Here is a 22,722-nt window from a genome sequence, read left to right as displayed (position 1 = left end):
AGGGAATCCAGAGGGACAGTATTTACATGTATTTGGAAAGGCAAATAGGGATAGTCAGCATGGCTTTGTGCATGGGAATTCATGTCTCACAAACTTGACTGAGTTTCTTGAAGAAGTAACAAAGAGGACTGGTGAGGGCAGAGCGGTGGACGTGATCTATATGGACTTCAGTAAGGCATTCGGCATTGGTTTAGGTGAGAGGGGGAAGATATAAAAGGGACCTTAGAGTCAACATTTTCGTGTCGAGGGTGGTGCATGTATAGAATTATGGAGTCTCGTATAATTACAGCAATTAAAAAAGCATCTGGATATGTACATGAATAGGAAGGGTTTAGAGGGATCTGGGCCAAATGCTGGCAAATGGGACTAGATTAGGTTGGAATATCGGGTCGACATAAATGAGTTGGACCGAAGGGTTTGTTTTTGCGCTGTACATCTCTGACTCTATTTGACTTTTGATGCATTATATCAATTGCAAAGACACAGATCTTTTGGAGTAAACATCAAAGAGTGCCTTCATCCTTCTCCATCCAAAACAAAACTGCTCTTAAAATCGTAAAGCTCTTCACAAATCAAATTTTATCCAGCTTAGTCTTCCCCATTATCCCCACCACCTTCCTGATGTATGCCTTACACATGAGTTACCAGCCTTCTCCCATAGTAATGAATATGGGCAAACATAATACCTTTTACTTCAAGAAATTTCAATAAGATTTACTGTGGACATAACCAAATGGGGCATCAAGCCAGGAAATATGTCTTCAAGACTTGTCTTAGGAAGTACATTTTGAGAAGATATTCAAAGTTTTAATATGTGCATTGCTGGATTAATCAACATTTATTGCCCACCCCTAATTGCCCTGGAAAAGTGGCTATGAGTTGCCCTTTTAGACTATAAGATACAGGAGCAGAACGAGGCTAATCACCCTATCAAATCTGCTCCGTCATCTGATCATATCTGATGTGTTTCTCAACCCCATTCTCTTGTTTTCTACCAATCAAGAACTTGTCTTAACACACTCAAGTGGCTTCCATGGCTCTCTGCAGAAATAAATTCCACAGAGTAACATTCTGGCTGAAGAAATTCCTCATCTTAGTTCTAAAGGGCCATCTCTTCACTCTGAAGTTTTTTCCTTGGGATCCAGTCTCTCTTACTTATGGAAACATCTTCTCCAAGTCCACTCCCAAAGACTCTGAAGTACCTTTGTCCACTAGATTTCCAAAACATTCTTCCATTTAGAAAATATTCTACATTTTATTCAGCCTACCAAAATGCATAACCTCACACTACCACATTGTAATCTATCTGTCCACTTTCTGAGCCTGTCCAACTTATTCTGCATCCTTCCTGCTTCCTTAAAACTACAATTCCTCCGTCTACCTTTGTGTCATTTGCAAACATAGCAACATCACTCAGTTCCTTCATCCAGATTGTTAATGTATAACGTGAATTGCTGTACCCCAATACTGACCATTGAGGAAGTCCACCAGTAACAGGTTGTCATCCCAAAAAAAATACTTTATACCTATAATTCTCTGCTTTCTGCCAGTCACCAATCCTCTACCCATGCCAGCACTTCACCCCCAATACCATGGACACCTACCTTATTTAGCAGTCTCCTGTGCAACATCTTCTGGAAATCCAAATAGATCACGTACACTGACTCTCCCTCGACTAATCTGCGTGCTTTCTCAAAGAATTACAACATATGTCAGACATGACCTCCTCTTTATGAAGCTGTGCTGACTGTTTTATTTTACCATGCACTTCCAAGTATTCTACAATCTCATCCTTAATAAAGGACTCAAATCTTACCAACAATTGAGGTCAGGCCAAAGGCCTATAGTTTCCTGTCTTCTGCCTCCCTCCCTTCTTAAATAGAAATGCTATATTAGCCACTTTCAGTCCTTTAACCTCAAGTTCTAATATTCTCTAAGATTTTAGTGAATATCAAGCTCAAAATGCACTCTTCTTTTTGCGAACACACTGCATTAAAAACACAGCAGCTGCAAAAATATTTTAATACAATTCTCTTATCTAGCTAAAGCATGACCACTGACCCAACTGTTTTTTTTAAAACTGGCATTGTAGAATTTCAAACAAATCAGGGACTCAAGGCACTCAATTTGCTTTAAGGTTACAAGTTTGATAATTTTAAAAAGCACGATTTCACGATTTCAATTTAAAAACAAAATCTGCCCCATTACATTACCTACAAAACACATTGAATTGAGATCCTGATTCAAACAAGGGAAAATAGTTACTAAAAAGGATTTTCTGAACCAGTATTTTAACAAACTAAACTTTTTAAACATCAAATACTCTCAGCATGGCACAATTTACATTGAAACTTACCTTTTTCAACTTAAGTATTAGTACAACCTTAATTTCAGTGGTTTTTAAAAACACTTTTTGCAGCTCTCACTGAAATTACAGTTATAACAAGAGAAAGCCCTCGCAGCGGATCACGTCACCACAATCCAAACCACACTTTTCTTTCTCCCCAGGACAAAGACTCATTGAGCCTCAAATTTCGCCGACGAGCGGACTTCAACCCCAAGTAAACACAGAGAACTCAAACCGTAGTTAAACACAAAACTCGAGCCCCAGTTAAACACAGAAACACGAACCCTGCTCAAATGCAGAGCTCGAACCCCAATCATAGCCCGCCCGGAGACTCGAACCCCAGTACTGCACAGAGGACCCAAACCTCAATTACCAACCCCAATTATTTTCCAAAATTAACTGAAATTACATAAACATACAGCAAACGCAGCATAATGTCAAAACAATTATAAAATCATTATAAAGTTACAATTCAGGAAACTCAAATCTTGGCTATTCCTGCTGGCAAACATCCAAAGGCTGGCTTTAACTGTGGAAGTGGACAGCTTGTGAACAGTTAAAATCCAAGTCAGAATTACTACAAAATGGGACTAGTCAGATCTGATAACAGGATCAGAGATTGAAAGTTAAATCCCATTTTAGAGATTTGAGCACAAAATTAATGCAGAAATGCCAGGAGAATTCAAAGGGAGTGCTGCATTTTCAGAAGTACCACTTTACAAATGAGATGTTAATCCAGGACCCCATCTCCTCTCTGCTGAATATACAACAATATTAAGACACCATTTTCACAGACAGCAGGGGTGTTTATTTCTCAAACAACATTGTCAACACATTATCTACTCATTATTGTATTCCTGTCTTCGAAAACTCACTGTGTTCAATTTAGCTGCTACAATCTCTACAACCCTGACAATTTTAAAGTGATTCATCAATTGTAAAATGCTCTTGGAATGTCCTGAAACCATGTAAACTGCAATATGTGCAGGGGTTTTTAAATTAGGAAAAAAAACGGTTTTGTTGAGGTACCAAGTAAATGGAGAAAGGAAAAGGACAGGCATAACAGAAATTTTGGAGGGAATGACGTCTTGGCAAAAGTAGAACTAAAGACTTTCATTTAAATCGCATTTTCCACAACTATTGTTCAAAGCGGTTCACAGTCAAAGTACTTTTGAAGTGCAGACACTGATGGAAACATGGAAATTTGTGTACAAGAAAAGCATTTCTACCTATGTGAAACAATGATGCACAATGACATCTTTGCCACAAATCCACTTTGCACACTGGGAAGATAATTGTGCTAGCAGCAACAATGATAAAACTCCAAACTAGTTCCCAGTATGGGTCTGTGAAATATCATTCATACAATCACTACTTTCAAATTTTAACTGGAAAACATAAATATGCAGTTCTCTGTAATAACTTGGATCTCATGGAATACAAGGAGAACTTATCATTTAGATACAGAACTGGCTCAAAGGTAGAAGGCACAGGGTGGTGGTGGAGGGTTGTTTTTCAGACTGGAGGCTTGTGGCCAGTGGAGTGCCACAAGGATCAGTGCTGGGTCCACTACTTTTCATCATTTATATAAATATTTGGATGTGAGCATAAGACGTATAGTTAATAAGTTTGCTGATGAAACCAAAATTGGAGATGTAGTGGACAGCAAAGAATGTTACTTCTGATTACAACGGGATCTTGATCAGATGAGCAATGGGCTGAGAAGTGGCAGAAGGAGTTTAGATAAATGTGAGGTGCTGTGTTTTAGTAAAGCAATTCTTAGCAGGACATTTACACTTAATGGCAAGGCCCCCGGGAGTGTTGCTCAACAAAGAGACCTTGGAGTGCAGGTTCATTGCTCCTTGAAAGTGGAGTTGCAGGTAGATAGGATAGTGAAGGCGGCATTTGGTATGCTTTCCTTTATTGGTCAAAGTATTTAGTACAGGAGTTGGGAGGTCATGTTGCGGCTGTACAGGATGTTGGTTAAGCCACTGTTGGTATATTGCGTGCAATACTGGTCTTTTTCCTATCAGAAAGATGTTGTGAAACTTGAAAGGGGTCAGAAAAGATTTACAAGGATGTTGCCAGGGTTGGGGGAATTGGAGCTATAGGGAGAGGTTGAAAAGGCTGGGGCTGTTTTCCCTGGTGCGTCGGAGGTTGACGGGTGATCTAATAGAGGTTTACAAAATCATGAGGGGCAGGGATAGGATAAATAGACAAAGTCTTGTTTCTGGAGTGGGGGAGTCCAGAACTAGAGGGCATAGGTTTAGGGTGAGAGGGGAAAGATATAAAAAAAACACCTAAGTGGCAACGTTTTCACTCAGAGGTTGGTACATGTATGGAATGAGCTGCCAGAGGAAGTGGAGGCGGCTAATATATTTGCAACATTTAAAAGGCATCTGGATGGGTATGTGAAAAGAAAGGGTTTGGAGGGATATGGGCCAGGTACTGGCAGGTGGGACTAGATTGGGTTGGGATATCTGGTCGGCATGGACAAATTGGACCAAAGGGTCTGTTGCCATGCCGTACATCTGTGACTCTATAACTGTTTCATCAAATTTCCCATTTCACAGTGTAATACACTTCTGCTGTAGTTCATTGCTATCTAATCCAGGTTAACTATACCAAAAATAAGCACTATGATTAACTTACATGCATCAAAATCTAGATAGTTTTTTTTTTAAATTGAAGAATTAAAGTTATTTTTCAATAAAAATGCTATTTTAAATAATTTCCAGTAATTTCATAAAAAGGTTTTAAACATTTGTTAAACAAGGTACAGAAGCCAGATTCAATTTGGTTATTATTTTTAGTACATTAGCAACATTATACATAATAATGTATTATCTCAGTTAGACTGCATATCTGATTTTGTTTTATTCCAATCTCCATGTTTCTACTTCCCACCAATCCTGAATATTCTTTGTAAAAACTAGGTATCATTTGATGATGGAGAAAAAGATGAAGCGACGATAAGATGTCTAGTAATAGAAATAAGAAACTTTTTATGATATTTAAAAAAAGGTAAGAGAGAGGCAAGAGTGGAATTGGACAACTGGAAAATGAGGCTAGAGAAGTAGTAATGGGAACAAAATAATTGTGGAGGAACTGAATAGGTATTTTGTATCAAGACACCAGTAGCATACCAAAAAGGAAAGTCCAAATGGCCATCACTAAGGAGATGTTAGGAAACAGAGTCTGCAGGCAGATAATTATCAGGACAAGAGGTACTACACCTCCAAGTTTTGACAGATTGTTGAGGAGATTGTAGAGGCATTGGTGGTGACCTCTCAGGAATCAATGGAGTGTGGGAGGTTCCCAGAGGAGTAGAAAATGGCTAACGTAACACCCCTGTTTAAGGAGGGAAGGAGGCAGAAGCCAGAGAAACTATAGGCTGGTTAGCCTGACCTCAGACGCTTGTATGATTTTAGACTCCATTATTAAGGAGGAGATTATGGAGTACTTGAAAGTGCATGGTAAATTATGGTAGGATCAGCATAGCATTGTCAAGGGGAGGTCATGCCTGACGTATCTATTAGAATTCTTTGAGGAAGTAATATAGAATAGCACAACACGGAACAGGCCCTTCAGCCCACGATGCTGTGCCGACCATTGATCCTCATATATGCACCCTCAAATTTCTGTGACCATATGCATGTCCAGCAGTCTCTTAAATGACCCCAATGACCTTGCTTCCACAACTGCTGCTGGCAACACATTCCATTCTGTGTAAAGAATTCTGACATCCCCTCTAACTTTCCTCCAACCAGCTTAAAACTATGACCCCTCGTGTTAGCCATTTCTGCCCTGGGAAATAGTCTCTGGCTATCCTCTCTATCTATGCCTCTCATTATCTTGTACACCTCAATTAGGTCCCCTCTCCTCCTCCTTTTCTCCAATGAAAAAGGTCCGAGCTCAGTCAATCTCTCTTCGTGAGATAAGCCCTCCAGTCCAGGCAGCATCCTGGTAAACCTCCTCTGAACCCTCTCCAAAGCATCCACATCTTTCCTATAATAGGGCAACCAGAACTGGACGCAGTATTCCAAGTGCAGTCTAACCAAAATTTGAGAGAGCTGCAACAAGATCTCACGACTCTTAAACTCAATCCCCCATTAATGAAAGCCAAAACAGCATATGCTTTCTTAACAACCCTGTCCACTTGGGTGGCCATTTTAAGGGATCTATGTACCTGCACACCAAGATCCCTCTGTTCCTCCACACTGCCAAGAATCCTATCCATAATCCTGTACTCAGCTTTCAAATTCGACCTTCCAAAATGCATCACTTCGCATTTATCCAGGTTGAACTCCATCTGCCACCTCTCAGCCCATCTCTGCATCCTGTCAATGTCCCGCTGCAGCCTACAACAGTCCTCTATACTGTCAACGACACCTCCAACCTTTATGTCATCTGCAAACTTGCTGACCCATCCTTCAATCCCCTCATCCAAGTCATTAATAAAAATTACAAACAGTAGAGACCCAAGGCCAGAGCCATGTGGAATACTACTCACCACACACTTCCACCAGAATATTTTCCTTCTACTACCACTCGCTGTCTTCTGTTGGCCAGCCAATTCTGTATCCAGACAGCTAAGTTCCCCTGTATCCCATTCCTCCTGACTTAAGAATGAGCCTGCCATGGGGAATCTTATCAATGCCTTGCTGAAGTCCACATACATCACATCCACAGCTCGACCCTCATCAACTTTTCTCGTCACATCCTCAAAAGAACTCGATAAGGTTTGTGAGGCATGAACTGCCCCTCACAAAGCCATGTTGACTGCATTTAATCAAGCCATGCTCTTCCAGTTGGTCATAAATCCTATCCCTTAGAATCCGTTCTAACACCTTGCAGACGACAGACGTGAGACTGACTGGTCTGTAATTGCCGGGGATTTCCCTATTTCCTTTCTTGAAGAGAGGAATTACATTTGCCTCTCTCCAGTCCTCAGGTATGACTCCAGTGGAGAGTGAAGATGCAAAGATCTTCACAAGTGGCGAAGCAATCGCATTTCTCATTTCCCAAAGCAGCCGAGGACAAATCTGGTCCGGGCCTGGCGACTTGTCAATCTTAATGTTTGACAACATTTTCAACACATCAGCTTCCTCTATCTCTATCCATTCCAGCATGGACACCTGCTCCTCAAAGGTTTCATTCACTACAAAGTTCGTTTCTTTCGTTAAGACAGAAGCAAAAAACTCATTTAGGGCTTCCCCTACCTCCTCAGACTCCACACGCAAGTTCCCTATGCAATCCCTGATCGGCCCTACTCTTTCTTTGACCATTCTCTTATTCCTCAAGTGTGAAATGCCTTTGTGTTCTCCCTAATCCGTTCTGCCAAGCCTTTCTCGTGCTTCCTCCAGGCTCTCCTTAGACCATTTTTAAGCTCCTTCCTCGCCTGCCTGTAATCCCCTAGAGCTGAGCTTGACCCTAACTTCCTCCACCTTATGTAAGCTACATTCTTCCTTTTGACGAGAAGCTCCACCGCTCTCATCATCCAAGGTTCCTTTATCTTACCCCTTCTTGCCTGTCTCAGAGGGACATTTTTATTCATCACTTGCAACAACTTCCTTAAACAGTCTCCACATGTCTATAGTGCCTTTACCATGGAACAACTGCTCCCAGGCCATGCTTCCTAACTCATGTCTAATCACATCATAGTTTCCTCTTACCCAATTAAATATCCTCCTATTTTGCCTTATCCTCTCCTTCCCCATAGCTATGTAGAATGTGAGGCAGTTGTGGTCACTATCACCAAAATGCTCACCCATCACAAGGTCTGATACCTGCCCCAGCTCGTTTCTGAGCACCAAGTCTAGAATGGCCTCTCCCCTCGTCGGCCTGTCAATGTACTGAGTTAGGAAACCCTCCTGAACACACCTTACAAAAACAGCTCCATTCAAATCTTCTGCTCTAAGGAGGTTCCAATCAATACTGGGAAAGTCACCCATTACAACAACCCTACTACGTCCACACTTTTCCAAAATCTGCTGACCTATGCTTTCTTCGATCTCCCTGCTGCTATTAGGGGGCCTGTAGTAAACCCCTAACGGGGTGACTGCTCCCTTACTGTTCCAAATTTGCACCCATACTGACTCGGTAGGCAGATCTTCCTTGACAATGGAAGCTTCTGTAGCTGTGACACCCTCTCTGATTAGTAGTGCTCCACCCCTCCTCTTTTTCCCCCCTCCCTATTCTTTTTAAATGCTCTAAACCCTGGAACATCCAGCAACCATTCCTGCCCCTAAGAAACCCATGTCTCTGTTATGGCCACAACATCATAGAACCAGGTACTGATCCATGCTCTAAGTTCATCACTTTTATTCCTGATATTCCTTGCGTTAAAGCAAACATACTTTAACTAATCCTTTGGTTCCTTCCCAGGAAAATCCTTCCCACTAGCTGGTCGACCTCTTGTTATTGCCTCATCTGTATCAACTCTCACCTCCGGTATACAGCTCAGGTTCCCACCCCCCTGCCATACTAGTTTAAACCCTCTCGAACTACTCGAGCAAACCTTCCACCCAGAACATTGGTCCCCTTCCAGTTCAGATGCAACCCGTCCTTCTTGTACAAGTCCCACCTTCCCTAGAAGGCATCCCAATTATCTACATATCTGAAGCGCCCCCTCCTACACCAGCTGCGCAGCCACTCTCAGACAACAACTCACCAGAACGAAGGACCCGATACCCAGCATGAGCAAAACAAATATAGTGCACAAAATCCCATGCAAGGACTGCACAAAACACTACATAGGACAAACAGGAAGACAGCTAACAATCCGCATCCATGAACACCAACTAGCCACGAAATGACATGACCAGCTATCCTTAGTAGCCACACACGCAGATGACAAGCAACATGAATTCGACTGGGACAACACTACTGTTATAGGACAAGCCAAACAGACAACAGCCAGGGAATTCCTAGAAGCATGACACTCATCCACAGGTTCAATCAATAAGCACATCGACCTGGACCCAATATATCGACCACTGCAGCGGACAGGTGAAACCGACAACCGGAAGCAACAGATTCAAACCACTATAAATGCCAGAGGAAAGATCACAGAAGCGCTTCACAGGAGGCTCCCAAGCACTGAGGATGTCACCTAGACAGGGGACGAAACGTCTGCAACACAAATTCCCAGCTCGGCAAACAGAACTACAACAACGGGCACCCGAGCTACAAATCTTCTCCCAAACTTTGAACAAAATTTCCTGTCGATTCCCCTAACTATCGAGTCGACTACCACGAGTACTTTTCTATTCTGCCCCCTTCCCTTCTTTGCCAGTGTCAGGCTCAGTGCCAGAGAACTGACTACTATGGCTTTCCTCCGGTAGGTCGTCCCCCCCAGCAGTATCCAAAGCGGTTTACTTATTGCTGAGGGGAATGTCCACAGGGGATCTCTGCACTGGCTGTCTGTCCACTTTCCTCCCCTACCTGTAACCCATCTATCCTTATCCTGAGCCTTAGGAGTGACCAACTCCCGGTAACTCCTCTCAATTACCCCTCAGCCTCCCGAATGATCCGTAGTTCATCCAGCTCCAGTTCCAATTCTCTAACATGGTTTTCAAGGAGCTGGAGTTGGGTGCACTGCCCACAGATGTAGGTAATGATAAAGTTGGACAAAGAAAAGCAAGTAGACATGATCTATTTGGATTTCCAGAAGGTCTTGTGAGCCTGTGGAATTCATTGCCGCAGAGTGCAGTAGAGGTCGGGATGCTAAATATCTTCAAGGCAGAGATTGATAAATTCTTGATGTCACAAGGAATTAAGGGCTATGGGGAGAATGCTGGTAAGTGGAGTTGAAATGCCCATCAGCCATGATTGAATGGCGGAGTGGACTCGATGGGCCGAATGGCCTTACTTCCACTCCTTTGTCTTATGGTCTTTGACAAGATGTCATACAATAGGTCACGAATTAAGAATTCACGGCATTAAGGGCAAGGCAGTGGCATGGTTACAGAGTTGGCCAACTGGCAGAAGACAGTAGGGCTGAAGGGATCTTTTGGGGGATGGTAGCAGTGACTAGTGGACTTCTTGGCGGGGGGGGACCAGTGTTGGGACAACAATTATTCATATTATACATGAATGATCTGAACAAAGGAGCTGAAGTTATTATTTCTAAATTTGCAGATGACAAAAAAGATAGTTGGAGGGGCAGGTAGCAGGGAGGCTGTAGAAGGACTTAGGCAGGCTAATACAGTGGGCAAGGAAATGGGTGATGGGTTACAATGTGGGTAAGTGCAAGGTTATGCACTTTAGTAGGAAGAATCGATGTGTAAAGTTTTTATCAAAACAGGGAAAGACTTCAGATATGTGAAGCACAAAAGGGCTTTGGAGTCCCAGTTGAGGATTCTCTTAAGGTTAATATGCAGGTCCAGTTGGCAGTTGGGAAATGTTATGAAGGCAGAGATGTACTGTACCTTTAAGGAGATTGAAAAACTAGTAAGGACTGACAAAGCACAGAGTTCTAAACAAAGTAAGAATGGAACACTTGAGAAACAAATAGTTGCAACTAAGTTGCCATGAAACAAAAACAAATTCAAATTCAGCCAGTTTAAATTATGCCTCAAGATACCAAAATCCAATCAAATTTGAGTTTAGTATTTTGATAATATTAAAACCAACAAAACGATCCAATATTTTGGGTAGAAAACTGGACATATTTGAACAGATAGAGGGAGAACTGCCAAGCCACGAACAAGTATAGACTGCCAGCAGAACAGTTCTCTGAAAGGTATCTGCCTACAAGTTTGTGCAGCAGAACATCAAGAAAATCTACAGAGAAAAATCTACAAAGGAGAATCGACAAAGCTGATTTTTTTTTCAACGTGTTTTTTTTAAATCCGTCTCGTATTGTCGACTGGGAAGCAAAAGATAGGCTTAAGAGAAAGAAGTTGTAAATTGTTATTGGTTTTAATATTCTCTGTTGGACTTAAAGTAAAAATTAACCATTTTATCCTTTAAATAGTGAGTTCTGGAATAGTTCTCGAATTTTAACAGATTATGGCGTGAGGTGAACATTTTCTATGCAGCTGGTTTAAGTTAGCAGAGGGGCTAACCCCTTGTTGTAACAGGAAGGCAAATGCAATGTTAGCAAACCTTTTAGGAGGGTTAGAATACAACAGCAGAGATGTACTGCTGAAGCTGTACAAAGTTCTGGTCAGACTATATTTGGAATATTGTGAGCAGTTTTGGGCCCCATATCTAAGGAAGGCATAATGACACTAAAAGGGTTTCAAGGAAGGTTTACAAGAATAATTCCAAAAATTAAAAGGCTGGTCATATGAGGTGCATTTGAACACTGTTTCTGTACTCAATGGAGTTTAGAAGGATGAGAAGGTATCTAATTTAAACTCTCAGAATACTGACAGGCCCAGATAGAGTGGACATGGAGGTGATGTTTCCACTAGGTGGAGATACTAGGACCCAAAGGCCTTGACAGAGTGAAGGGACAACCCTTTGGGATTGAGATAAGGAGAATTTCTTCAGCTGGAGGGTAATGAACCTGTGGAACTCTCTGATACAGGAGGCTGTGGAGGCCAAATCACAAAGTATTTAGGAGATAGATGGATTCTTGATTGGTGAGGTAATGCAGGGCTGCAGGGAGTAGAATGGAATAGAGAAATATATCAACCATGATCAACCGAATTCTGCTTCCATCTCATGGTCTTATAGCTTCATACTTTTTTTTAAAACTTCTGAGATCATGAAAGCCTATAAACTGAAATAATTACTGCCTTAATTGACCTAACAAATTTCTAAGCCTTTGGGAGGTGAGGGAAATGACTACCTTGTGATGGCATCCCACTGGAGTTGGCAGAAATAGCAGCTTATGATCCTTTGGATACAGAGGCTGATGGAGTAGAAAGTGAGTTCAAGAGATCCCTACCATTATCATGGGAAGGAAGGGAAGCGACAAGGGCAGAAATGCAGAAAATAGGTTTTACGAGGCAAAAGATGGACATTTCTGAAGCTCCCTGAAAAAGGTGCCATCTTGGGGAACGAAATTGTGTCCTTACAGAAAAGCAGCTGTGAGAATGCTTAGTCAATGTAGGAGTTAGTAGGTTTGCAATCTATAACAGAGGACAGCCTAGAAATGGAAACACAAATGTTGGAGGAGGAAAGGAAGGAGTCAGAGATGGACCAGGTGAAGGTGAGAGAAAGATTGAAATTGAAAGCAAAATTGATAAATTTTTCCAATTCTAGACGGAAGGGGAAGTAGCTCCCGATATGTACCATAGAAAGTATTATGGGGAAAGACCAGAGTAGGACTAAAATAAGTAACATTCCCATACCTCACAGAGACAAGCATAATTGGGGCACATACAGATACCCACAGCAATACTTTGATAAGAAGAAAATTAGAGGAGTTAAAAGTAAAAGTTGGTGAGAGTGAGGCCAAGCTCTGCCTTTTCAATTCCTGGCCTCCAAGTTCAAATTACACATTGGGTTGTTACTGTCCAACATAAATAGCAAGTTAAATTGTACAAAAGTGAAGAACTTCAAACTCATAAGACTGAATCATGTAAACTTTCTGTATCGCTGCCATATCAATTGTCTGGGCAATCCAACTGAGCTTGCCCACTCCCCTATTAATTTGAAAATGATAAGTACTGTTCCAGCAAATTTTAGACATGACCAAATCAGTAGGACATGGGCTCATCTTCCTGTGATATTAAAGAGTTAATTTGCTCTGCTGACCTGCAAGAAATGGAATGCCCCAGGGTTAGATGGTGTGTCTTTGTCTTGTAGGTGGAGTGTGGGAGGTTTACTTTCCCCATTCCTTGCTATTCAGGGATGATTTACATTTCCATTCCCAATTCAGACATCAATAAGAACATTACAATTGCAATTTGATTACTCCCCTATAGTTACACAAAACGAAGTCACATCAGATTTGTCCATTAAGGGATGATTTGCATTACATTGTTTCTGGAGGCGAGGTGGTCACTGCATTATGCCTTCAGTAGCACGTGACTGTGACGAAGTGGCTGGGGGTTGTCTTGTGGGCATTACTAACTGTGATGTAAAGATTTCGTATAAAGGAAGGGCTGTTTCCTTTGTTGAAAGCGCTTCCCTGGACACGCCTCACAAGCATGGGGAAGAGTGCTCAGAGTTTCTCTAAAGCTTGTACTGTACTGTGCTTAATAAAATTTAGTTGTTGCTCACAGAAGTTGGCATGTTTCAGTTCCATCAAGTGTGTAAAGGACCTCAGGAAAAGAAGAATTTAACATTCCTACTCTCCCTTTACATTAACTGCAAAATAAGAACTCTCACACAAATTGTAAATCTGCTAATGATTCCTATTTCAGAAAATTTAACATGTAATACAGATACTTAAGGGAAGTGCAAAGGAAACACTGTACAATCAGAAGTGCCACATTTCATGAGATATTAAATCAAGCGTCACTGGTATCTCTTCAGCAACCTGTCTACATGCAGTTGTCTGACAGTCTTCCAGAACATAGAACAGTAGAGGACAGGAACAGGCCCTTTGCCTGTGCCAAGCATGCTGCCATTTTAAACTAATTCCATTTGCCTACATGTGGCCTGTATCCCTCCATCGCCCTTTGTTTGCTCATGTATCTGTTTAAATGCATCTTAGACATTGATATATCTGCTTCTACCACCATGGCAACACACTCCTACCAACTAAGACCTTCTTAAAAAAAATTTGCCTTACATAACTCCTTTAAACTTTGGCCACTCACCTTAATTCTATGCCCCCAGTTAATATTTCCATCCTGAAAAACAAAACGACTGACTATCCACTTACCCATGCCTCCCAATTTAAATACTTCTATCAGGTGGTCCTTCAGCCTCCAGTGCTCTTGCAGAAACAATCCAAGTTTGTCCAACCTCTCCTTATTACTAATACAATCTAATCCAAGCAACATTCTGGTTAGCCACTCTTGCAGCCTCTCCAAAGCTTCCACATAGTTCCTAGAGTGATGACCAGAACTGCACACAATGTGACCCAACAACATTTATACAGCTGCAACATGACTTACCAACTCCGAGTCCTGAACAATGAAAGTGATGATTTCTTTACTACCTCATCAACTGGTGTTGCCACTTTCATAGAAGAATGGACACACACCCCAAGATCTCTCCCTGTATATTAAAGCTCCTAAGGGTCCTGCCTATAGGAAGGATGTTGCTAAACTTGAAGGGTTCAGAAAAGATTTACAAGAAGGCTGCCACAGTTGGACGGCTTGAGCTATAGGGAGAGGCTGAATAGGATGGGACTATTTTCTCTGGAGGATCGCAGGCTGACCTTAGAGGTTTATAAAATCATGAGTAGGATGAATAGTCAAGGCTTTTTCCCCAGGATATGGGAGTTCAAAACGACAGGGCATAGGTTTAAGGCGAGAAGGCAAAGATTTAAAAGGGATCCAAATGGAAACTTTTTCATGCAGACAGCAGTCCATGTATGCTATCAACTGCCAGAGGAAGTGAGGGGGGCGAGTACAATGACAACATTTAAGAAAAGGCATCCAGATGGGTCTCTGAATAAGGAGAATTTAGTGAGATAGGAGCCAAATACTGGCAAATGGAATTAGATTAATTTAGGAAATCTGGTTGGTATGGATGAGTTGGATCGAAGGATCTGTTTCCAAACTGTATATCTGACTCTATGACTGTATTTACTGTATAACTTCCTCTTGCATTTAGGACAGCACAGTGGTTAGCACTGCTGCCTCACAACCCAGAGGCATGGATTCAATTCAGGCCTCGGGCAACTGTGTGGAATTTGCATGGTCTTCCAGAGTCTGCATGTGTTTCCACCAGGTGCACCAGTTTCCTCCCACAGTCCAAAGATGTGCAGGTTTGGTGGATTGGCCATGTTAAATTGTCCCATAACATGCAGGGATATGTAAGCCAGGTAAGTTAGCCACGGAAAATGTAATGTTACAGGGTTGGGGGTGAGTCTGAGTGGGATGCTCTTTGGATGGTCAATGTGGAGTTGACGAGACAAATGGCCTGCTTCCATATCTAGGAATTCTATGATTTGACCCCTCAAAGTACATCATGTCTAGATTAAACTCTATCTGCCACTCTTCATCCAACTTTCCGACTGATCCACATTTTGCTGTATCCTTTCAGAACTTTCCTCACTATCCACAAGCCCACTAATTTTTATGTCTGTAAAGTTATTATTAAAACCATATGCATTTTCATCCAATCACTGAACCTTGTCACTAGTCACGGACCTCCAGTCAGAAAAGCACCCCCCCAAAGCTATCTTGTGTCTGTGACCAAGCTATTTTTGTATCCAAAATGGATAATATGTGACTTAATCTTCTGGACCAGCCTATCATGATGGACTTTGTCAAATGTTTTAGTAAAATCCATATTGACAATATCCATTACCCATGCTCATCAGTCACCTTTGATGATTCCCTTAAAAAACTCAAATTTGACAGACAAGACCTGCTCACACAAAGCCAAGTTGACTTGCCCAAATAAGTCCATTCTTTTCTAAACACAAATAAATCCTGCCCGAGTATACTGTCTAAACATTTCCGTAATACTGATAAAAGGCTCACCAGCCAATCATTTCCTGGATTATCCCTATTGCCATTTTTCTCCTGTCTTCCGGAACCTCACCTAAAGAGGATATGAAACTTTCTGTCAAAACACCAACAATCTCCTCCCGCACTATCCTAGCATAGCTCTTATAAAGCTATGAGGACTTACCTACCTTAAATGTTTTTCGAGACATCCAACGTTACTACATTAATGTGCCCTTTTTAACCCTAATTCCTTGTTTAAGTTCTTTCCTGCTTTCTTTATTTCCTCAAGACCTTGTCTAATTTCAGTTTCCTAAACTTTACATGTGCTTCTTTTTCCTCTTTGACTAAACTTTCAATATCTCTTTTCATCCAGGGTTCCCGAATCTTACCAACATCTTTTGTTCTCATAGGAATCTGCTGGTTCTGAACTCTGATCAACTGGCCTTTAAAAGGCTTGAATACCGGATGTGAATTTACCCTCAAGTAGCCACCCTCAATGTCATTTTGCCAGGTCCTGCCTAATACTGTTGTAAATAGTCTTCTGTTGAAGAATGTGGTTCAGGCAGCATCTGACAAGAGTTGACATCATGCCTGATGAAGAACTTATACTCGAAACATCAACTCTCCTGCTCTTCAGATGTTGTATGCTTTTCTAGCACCATACTCTTCGACTCAGATCTCCAGCACCTACAGTCTTCACTTTGTCCTAATAAAAAGTCTTCTCCCAATTTAGCACTTTCACCTGACACCACTTATTGTTACTTTCAGAATTATGATCTCTTGCATAATGCTTACTATGTACTTTGAATTGCACCTCAGTATTTAGAACACACTTCCCTACTCATGTCTAGTTACCCTTATAAAGTCTTACAGCATGGGAAGCAATTCATTATCTGGATCTATTAAAGTTGGCTCTTTAAAATCTTATCAATTTATTATCATTCTCCAGCATTTTGTTCCCCACAATGCAGAATGTTAGTCCCTTCAAGCACGTCTAATTATCTTTTGAAAATCACTAGGGAATCTCATCTCACTATAGTTTCAGGTAATGTGTTTCAAGATATTGAGGACCTATGTTGCTAACTGATTCATTTACCAAACTGTTTCTCTCTTTAAAGTTTATCAAACTCTCTCATAATTGAGAGCAGAATGATGATAAAATTTGAGAAAAACACATCTCAACATCTCCAAATAATCAACATCCCCACAATTCGCACTTCTGTTAAAACCTCCTCATATTCTTCCCAAAAAGCGATACCCAGAACTGTACACAACATTCTTCCTATTATAAAACAACCTGCCAGCAATAATGCAAAAGATGCACTGAGACCATAGTCAAACCTTCAAACATTGGAGAAAAGAAGAATTAAAATGGAGTGGAAATAAGGGAAGTAGTAAAAAGAGAAATGTGCTCCAATCAGAACTAATGACTGCTGGTACTTACAAAACATTAAATCCAACAGTTCATGATTGCTGACTGCGACCTTAGAGTTTACCACCCACAACTTATAGAACCAGTTGATCACAAGATAGTAATGTGGGAAGATTTGGCAAACGCAGGAATCAGCAGCAGTGCTTCACCTGGAGGCCCAGTGAAGATGTTACCTAGTAGGGCGACGAAACGTCTGGAAATGAACCTACCAGCTCAGCGAGCAAACTTACATCCAGAACCTCAACCTGAGCTACAAATCTTCTCAAAACTCACTAAGATGTGGCAAAATCTCCTTTTTAAGTCTATTTGCCTGCACGCCAATCTCCCCTTTGTGTGTGTGTGTGTCTCACACTCTCTCTTTACTGCCGACGTATGTCTCTCCTTAGCTTTTCCTTTGTTTCCAAACACCGATCTTTGACTCACTGTCTCCTCGCCCTCTTGTATTCAGATGTCCTGAATCACTACATCAATTTCACTGTTATTTATCTAGTCTCCTGCTAATCTTTTGCAGACTTACTTTCTCAAAACTCGCTATTACTTTCACCAGTTTAAGGCCTGTTTACAGAGTAAATCCCAAAGATTCTTGGTTGGACATTAAAGGCCCCAAGTCATTTCAAAAAAACCTGTAAAGGAATTAACTTTTAAAAACCAGATTAAAAATTTCATGTTACTACCAACTGGATCTTGGTGCGCAAAATTATCTTTGTCTATCTTTACAATAGCAGTGACTGCAGTAAGTCATTCATTGTGCATGAAATGTTTGAAAACATCTGAGATGGAAAAAGGTATACAGAAATACAAGCCGTTTACTCTGCCTTTACCTCTCATTTGCTAATAGACATGTGCCTTTCACTAAGCTTGGCTAACTGTGAGCTAATGCATGTTGTTTGTTTGCCTCAAGTCTTTATATATATCTATTCCTGCTTTACATTTGTACATTTCAATGTATCTAAGATCACCAGTGATCTTATCACCTCATTCAGTTTCGGTACGTAACCCCTTCTGGTTTGTTTTCTCATCAATCTGGGATACTCACATCTTCCTTCCCCCTTTCATGATGATAATAATACAATAGCAGGCCACGGCCTATTGCACCTACTCTGTCATTCAGTAGTATGGATATTCATCTGACGCGGAGGTCCTGTTAAAGCACAGCAGATAAGGTAGCATCCGAGGAGCAGGAAAATCCATGTTTCAGGCATCATCAGAAACGAGGCTTGTGGGTCAGGGGCCAGCCCGTAACCCTCATTCCTGATGAAGGGCTTATGCCTGAAACGTCAAATCTCCTGCCCCTCAAATGCTGCCTGACCTGCTGAACTTTTCAAGCACCATACACTCAACTCTGATCTCCAGCATCTGCAGTCCTCACTTTCTCAATATTCATCTGATTGCAGCCTTAAAATAAACTTTCCTACCTGCATAACCCTCGTCAACCAAAAATGCTGTTCAACTTGAACTCTGAATATATTCAATGCCCCAGATTCCCATGCTGCTCTGGGAAAATGAAGCTGATCCTCAGAAGTAACTCTTCCTCATTTCAATCTTAAAAGACCCCATATTCTAAAACTGTGACCCCACCCCCCCGTCTTATATTTCCCTTTCGAGAAAAAAAACGTCCTCTGAAATCTCACCAAGGTGTTACACACAACCAGCATCAGATCACCTCTCATTCTTCTAAACTCCATTAGGCCCAGCCTTGCCTCACAGAGAACCCCTTCATCGGAGAAGTCCAGTCCTCCGCCTCCCCAATGCTGTCAGTTGCCTACGTGTTTTTCTTCTTGTCCACTCTATTCTCCTGTTACCCGCTCCTTTTCTCTCTCGGTTTCTTACCGTCTGAAGGCTGGATTCCTCTCGCTTTCCCAAAACAAGCTCACTTCCGCTGTTGCGCGCTGCGAGTTCACCGGCGCGGCGCGCGGTCGCTCATGGGGGAGGGGGCGGTCCTTCCGCAGGCGACGACGACCCCCCCACACCAAACAAAAACAGGAAAACAGATGTCCCGTCTCTCAGCGGCCGGCCTCTTTATCTCTCCACTCGCTCCGACTGGCAGCTTTCTCTGCAAGATGGCGGAGACTCCGCTTCCTAACGCAGACACTGCTGTAAATTGCCCGCGGGGCTTACGCCCTCTCGAAGTGGTAATTTTAAACCTCAGAATGGCTTCCAGGAACGCGGTATTGGAGCGGAGAGTGGACGCGGAAGGCGTTTGGGGGCTGGACCGACGACATGGTCGCGGCTGGGTCTACCTTCCTCCGTCCGCGGTTTCTCACAAAATGGCGGACGCTCCGCCGGTTCCAGAAGCGGAAGGTCACCAGCCTGCAATCCGGAAACACTTCTCCTGTTTCACTGTCCCCATAGCAACATCGCTATTCCGGCTTTTTCAATGACCCACCCCATGCCACCATTTTAAATGCAGAGTTTTCACTTTCCCTCAAAAAAACTGTTTCGAATTCAACCTTGAACTCACGAACTTAGAAATCCTTTAACAGTTACAAAATTCCATTAAAATGTTCATTTGCAAATCATTTTGCTCGTGTTAATCTTCACAATATACGAAGACATGAGTTAGCCCTAGAAATTAATGTTAACGTTCACTTTCCTACTTGTAAATGATAGTTTTGAGTTGAGTATATTTGCGGTTTTTGTTACAACGGTCATGATCTACAGCCCAATTCTTCCCTGCACATTTTATTTCTTTTAAACCTCTCGACATTGTCACCGTTCTCTTTCTCTTCATCTGTTCACAATCATGCTTGTTACTACCGCCCCACCCACAAAAGGAAAAGTATAGCCTTTGAACGTTAATTAAAACTGAAAAAGTTTCCTGAAGCTAAAATGCACAACCATGATTTACTAAGAACCATGATTATTGTAAGTCATATAAATCACAATCCATAAAGAATAGAAAAAAACAGGTTTCAAGATTTTAATTAGGTTTCAACTACATTCAGATTTTGTTTTACAAAATACTGTACGCATGTTTACATGCTAACCTTGCTGACACTGCAGTTCTGTTTCACATTAGAAAGAAAGATCACAAATCTGTAAATCTTAGACTTTAAGAAATGAAATCAATTGTATGACAAAAAATTGTCATGGTCACTTAGGTAGACTTGAACACGCTAAGTTTACTTGATTGCTTTAACTGGAAGGAAATACTGTATTGCATATATCTATCAATCGATTGGGTAATACTTATTAAATTGTGTGCTTTAGTAACTTGATTGCTCAGATTGCTTCTACTTGCATTTGGGTTTGATAAAGCAATAAATACACAGAGACTATGATGGTGGGATGTTGTCCAATGTCAAACATTTAGTGGTTGCAGTTGAAAATTAAGTGCTTTTCTAACCTCTACTTCAACAGAAAAGTTCTAACTTCTTCAATGTATTGTCATAGGCCAAGTTTCTCATCCTGAAACCTTTCTTGAAAATGTCTTCTGGACTCCCTCCAATGTGCACACGTCTTTTCTAAAGCATGGTGCCCAGAACTGTACACAATGCTGCACAACAGAAATTACTGAAAGTCTCCTATAAATTGAGAAGATTTGAGAAGTCTCTTATGACTTCAGTAGATAACTATTTATATGTATTTATTTTTTGCATAATGCTAGTTATCTATTGCGGTCATTTTATTGTTGCATAATGCTATACAATTGCTAGGTTCTGTCACAGAACAGAAATGGTGTAGATATAAGAAATCTAAATTAAGTCATTTTTACCTTATTCAGGCAGAACAAGGCAATGGTTCTATGCATACAAACATGAAAGAGGGGTCCATGCAACAGCTCCATATATAACTACATACATAACACAGCACTAGATTGAGCATAAAAATCATGAAGGCGTCAAGTTCAAACAACATACTCATGTGAGCATAATAAATAAGGTTTTCCTAGATTTAGGGCAAAAAAAGCCCCCTCATCCTACACTTCTGATAAATGTATTACTGCTGGAAGATGAGAGAGAGAAGACAGGACAAGCTGGAGTAGGAAAGCCTCTCTCCTCCCTGCAACCCCCCAATTAAACTATTGCCAGCAATCATGCAAAAGATACGCTAAGACCACAGTCAATCCTTCAGACTAGATAGAAAAAAGGATAAATTTAGGTAATAAAGAATGATGAGAAAAAGAAGTGTGCTCCATTCAGAAATATCAACTACTGGCACTTCTTAAACCTTAAATCTGTTAATGATTATTCCCAGCAACCTTAGTTCACCACTGTAATATAAAAGGAGAGCCAATGAGATGTCAGGAAACAGAATCAACTATGGAAGCCCCTTGGTTTAACCATAAACTGGAACAACACTGCAAGCAATATGACTTTTTTTTCCAACAGCATCAACATGGAACTATTTAAAAAGTGTCTTTACATTTAAATGACAAGCATAACACAAATATTCTAGGTTTATTTCATATGAACTTCACTGATCCAAAGTAATATGTCTGCAATAATCTTTAATTATTATTGCAAGCCTTAAAATATATAAACTTCATTGAATTATGTTTCAGACACACAAACAGTATGAAGTGTTAGATATTTCACATTAGAATCCAAACATCAGTTTGTTGCTCATTTAAATGGATTCACTTCAGGTGACACACAGCCCAGAGCATCCATCTTCTCAGAAAGTAGATGATCAACCTTGCTCTGAAAGAGAAATCAATTTATTTTCCAAAACATATACATGTCCTTCATGCTTTTTTTAAACAGGGACTCCCGCTTTTATTTGTTGCTGTTTTATGACAGTACAAACAAAATTTATTCAGAACCACTAAATTAAGCAAACTGGTTAAACCAAACATTCAACTTTGCATAACTTATCCCTCTTGTAGAAAAGTAATACTTAGTGCAGAAAGATGATGTATGTCAGTCGTGCCAGTTATTAAGCAGCTTTCTTGGCAATTGCCAATGGTGCTGCCAGACTTCCGATAGTACCAACAAATTATTTTATATTTTCTCATTATTTCATATGATGTGGAAATTGCTGGGTAGGCCAGAAAATTTTTACTCATCACTAACTATGGTCGAGAAGGTGCCAAAACTACATGTGTTTAGTTACAGGCACACTGCCATTAGAAAGTTGCAAGATTCTAATCCAGTGATAATGGTAACTTTGCTTAACAAAGTATTATGTAACTCAGATTTACAATTAACTGATCCAGCATCAATTGACATTTGTGGAGAAGTATTCCAAACCTCTATCATACTGGGTGTGTAAAAGTGAATCCTAACATCTCTCCTGATGGTCTGGACCTAATTTTTAGATTATGCCCCTTAATTCTAGAAGCCCTAAAATCCTGAAGACTTCAGATCCACTAGCAGGTGGTGGTGTTCCCTTGCATTTGCTGCCCTTGTCCTCCTAGATGATAAAGGCCCAGATTTGGAAGGTGCTGTTCAAAAAAAGCTTTAGAGAGTTGG

At 41.1% G+C, this 22,722-nt stretch overlaps 2 protein-coding genes across 3 annotated transcripts in view; both read right to left on the bottom strand.

Annotated features, from left to right (window-relative positions):
- The window catches only part of ark2n (arkadia (rnf111) N-terminal like PKA signaling regulator 2n), a 120,300-nt gene extending 100,708 nt beyond the window's left edge, over positions 1-19,592 (bottom strand). For both annotated transcript variants that reach the window (XM_060846773.1, XM_060846699.1), the window contains exon 1: positions 19,139-19,592. The gene's annotated coding sequence lies outside the window, so the exon portion shown is untranslated. The remainder of the gene's footprint in view (positions 1-19,138) is intronic.
- Positions 19,593-20,214: 622 nt separating this feature from the next.
- The window catches only part of haus1 (HAUS augmin-like complex, subunit 1), a 43,635-nt gene continuing 41,127 nt past the window's right edge, over positions 20,215-22,722 (bottom strand). The window contains exon 9 of the mRNA XM_060828885.1: positions 20,215-21,951. Within this exon, the coding sequence (XP_060684868.1) occupies positions 21,874-21,951 (78 nt within the window). The 3' untranslated portion in view covers positions 20,215-21,873. The remainder of the gene's footprint in view (positions 21,952-22,722) is intronic.

The sequence above is a fragment of the Hemiscyllium ocellatum genome, chromosome 1 (assembly GCF_020745735.1).
Source record: "Hemiscyllium ocellatum isolate sHemOce1 chromosome 1, sHemOce1.pat.X.cur, whole genome shotgun sequence".
Classification (NCBI taxonomy): domain Eukaryota; kingdom Metazoa; phylum Chordata; class Chondrichthyes; order Orectolobiformes; family Hemiscylliidae; genus Hemiscyllium; species Hemiscyllium ocellatum.
This window is presented reverse-complemented; position numbering and strand designations above follow the sequence as displayed.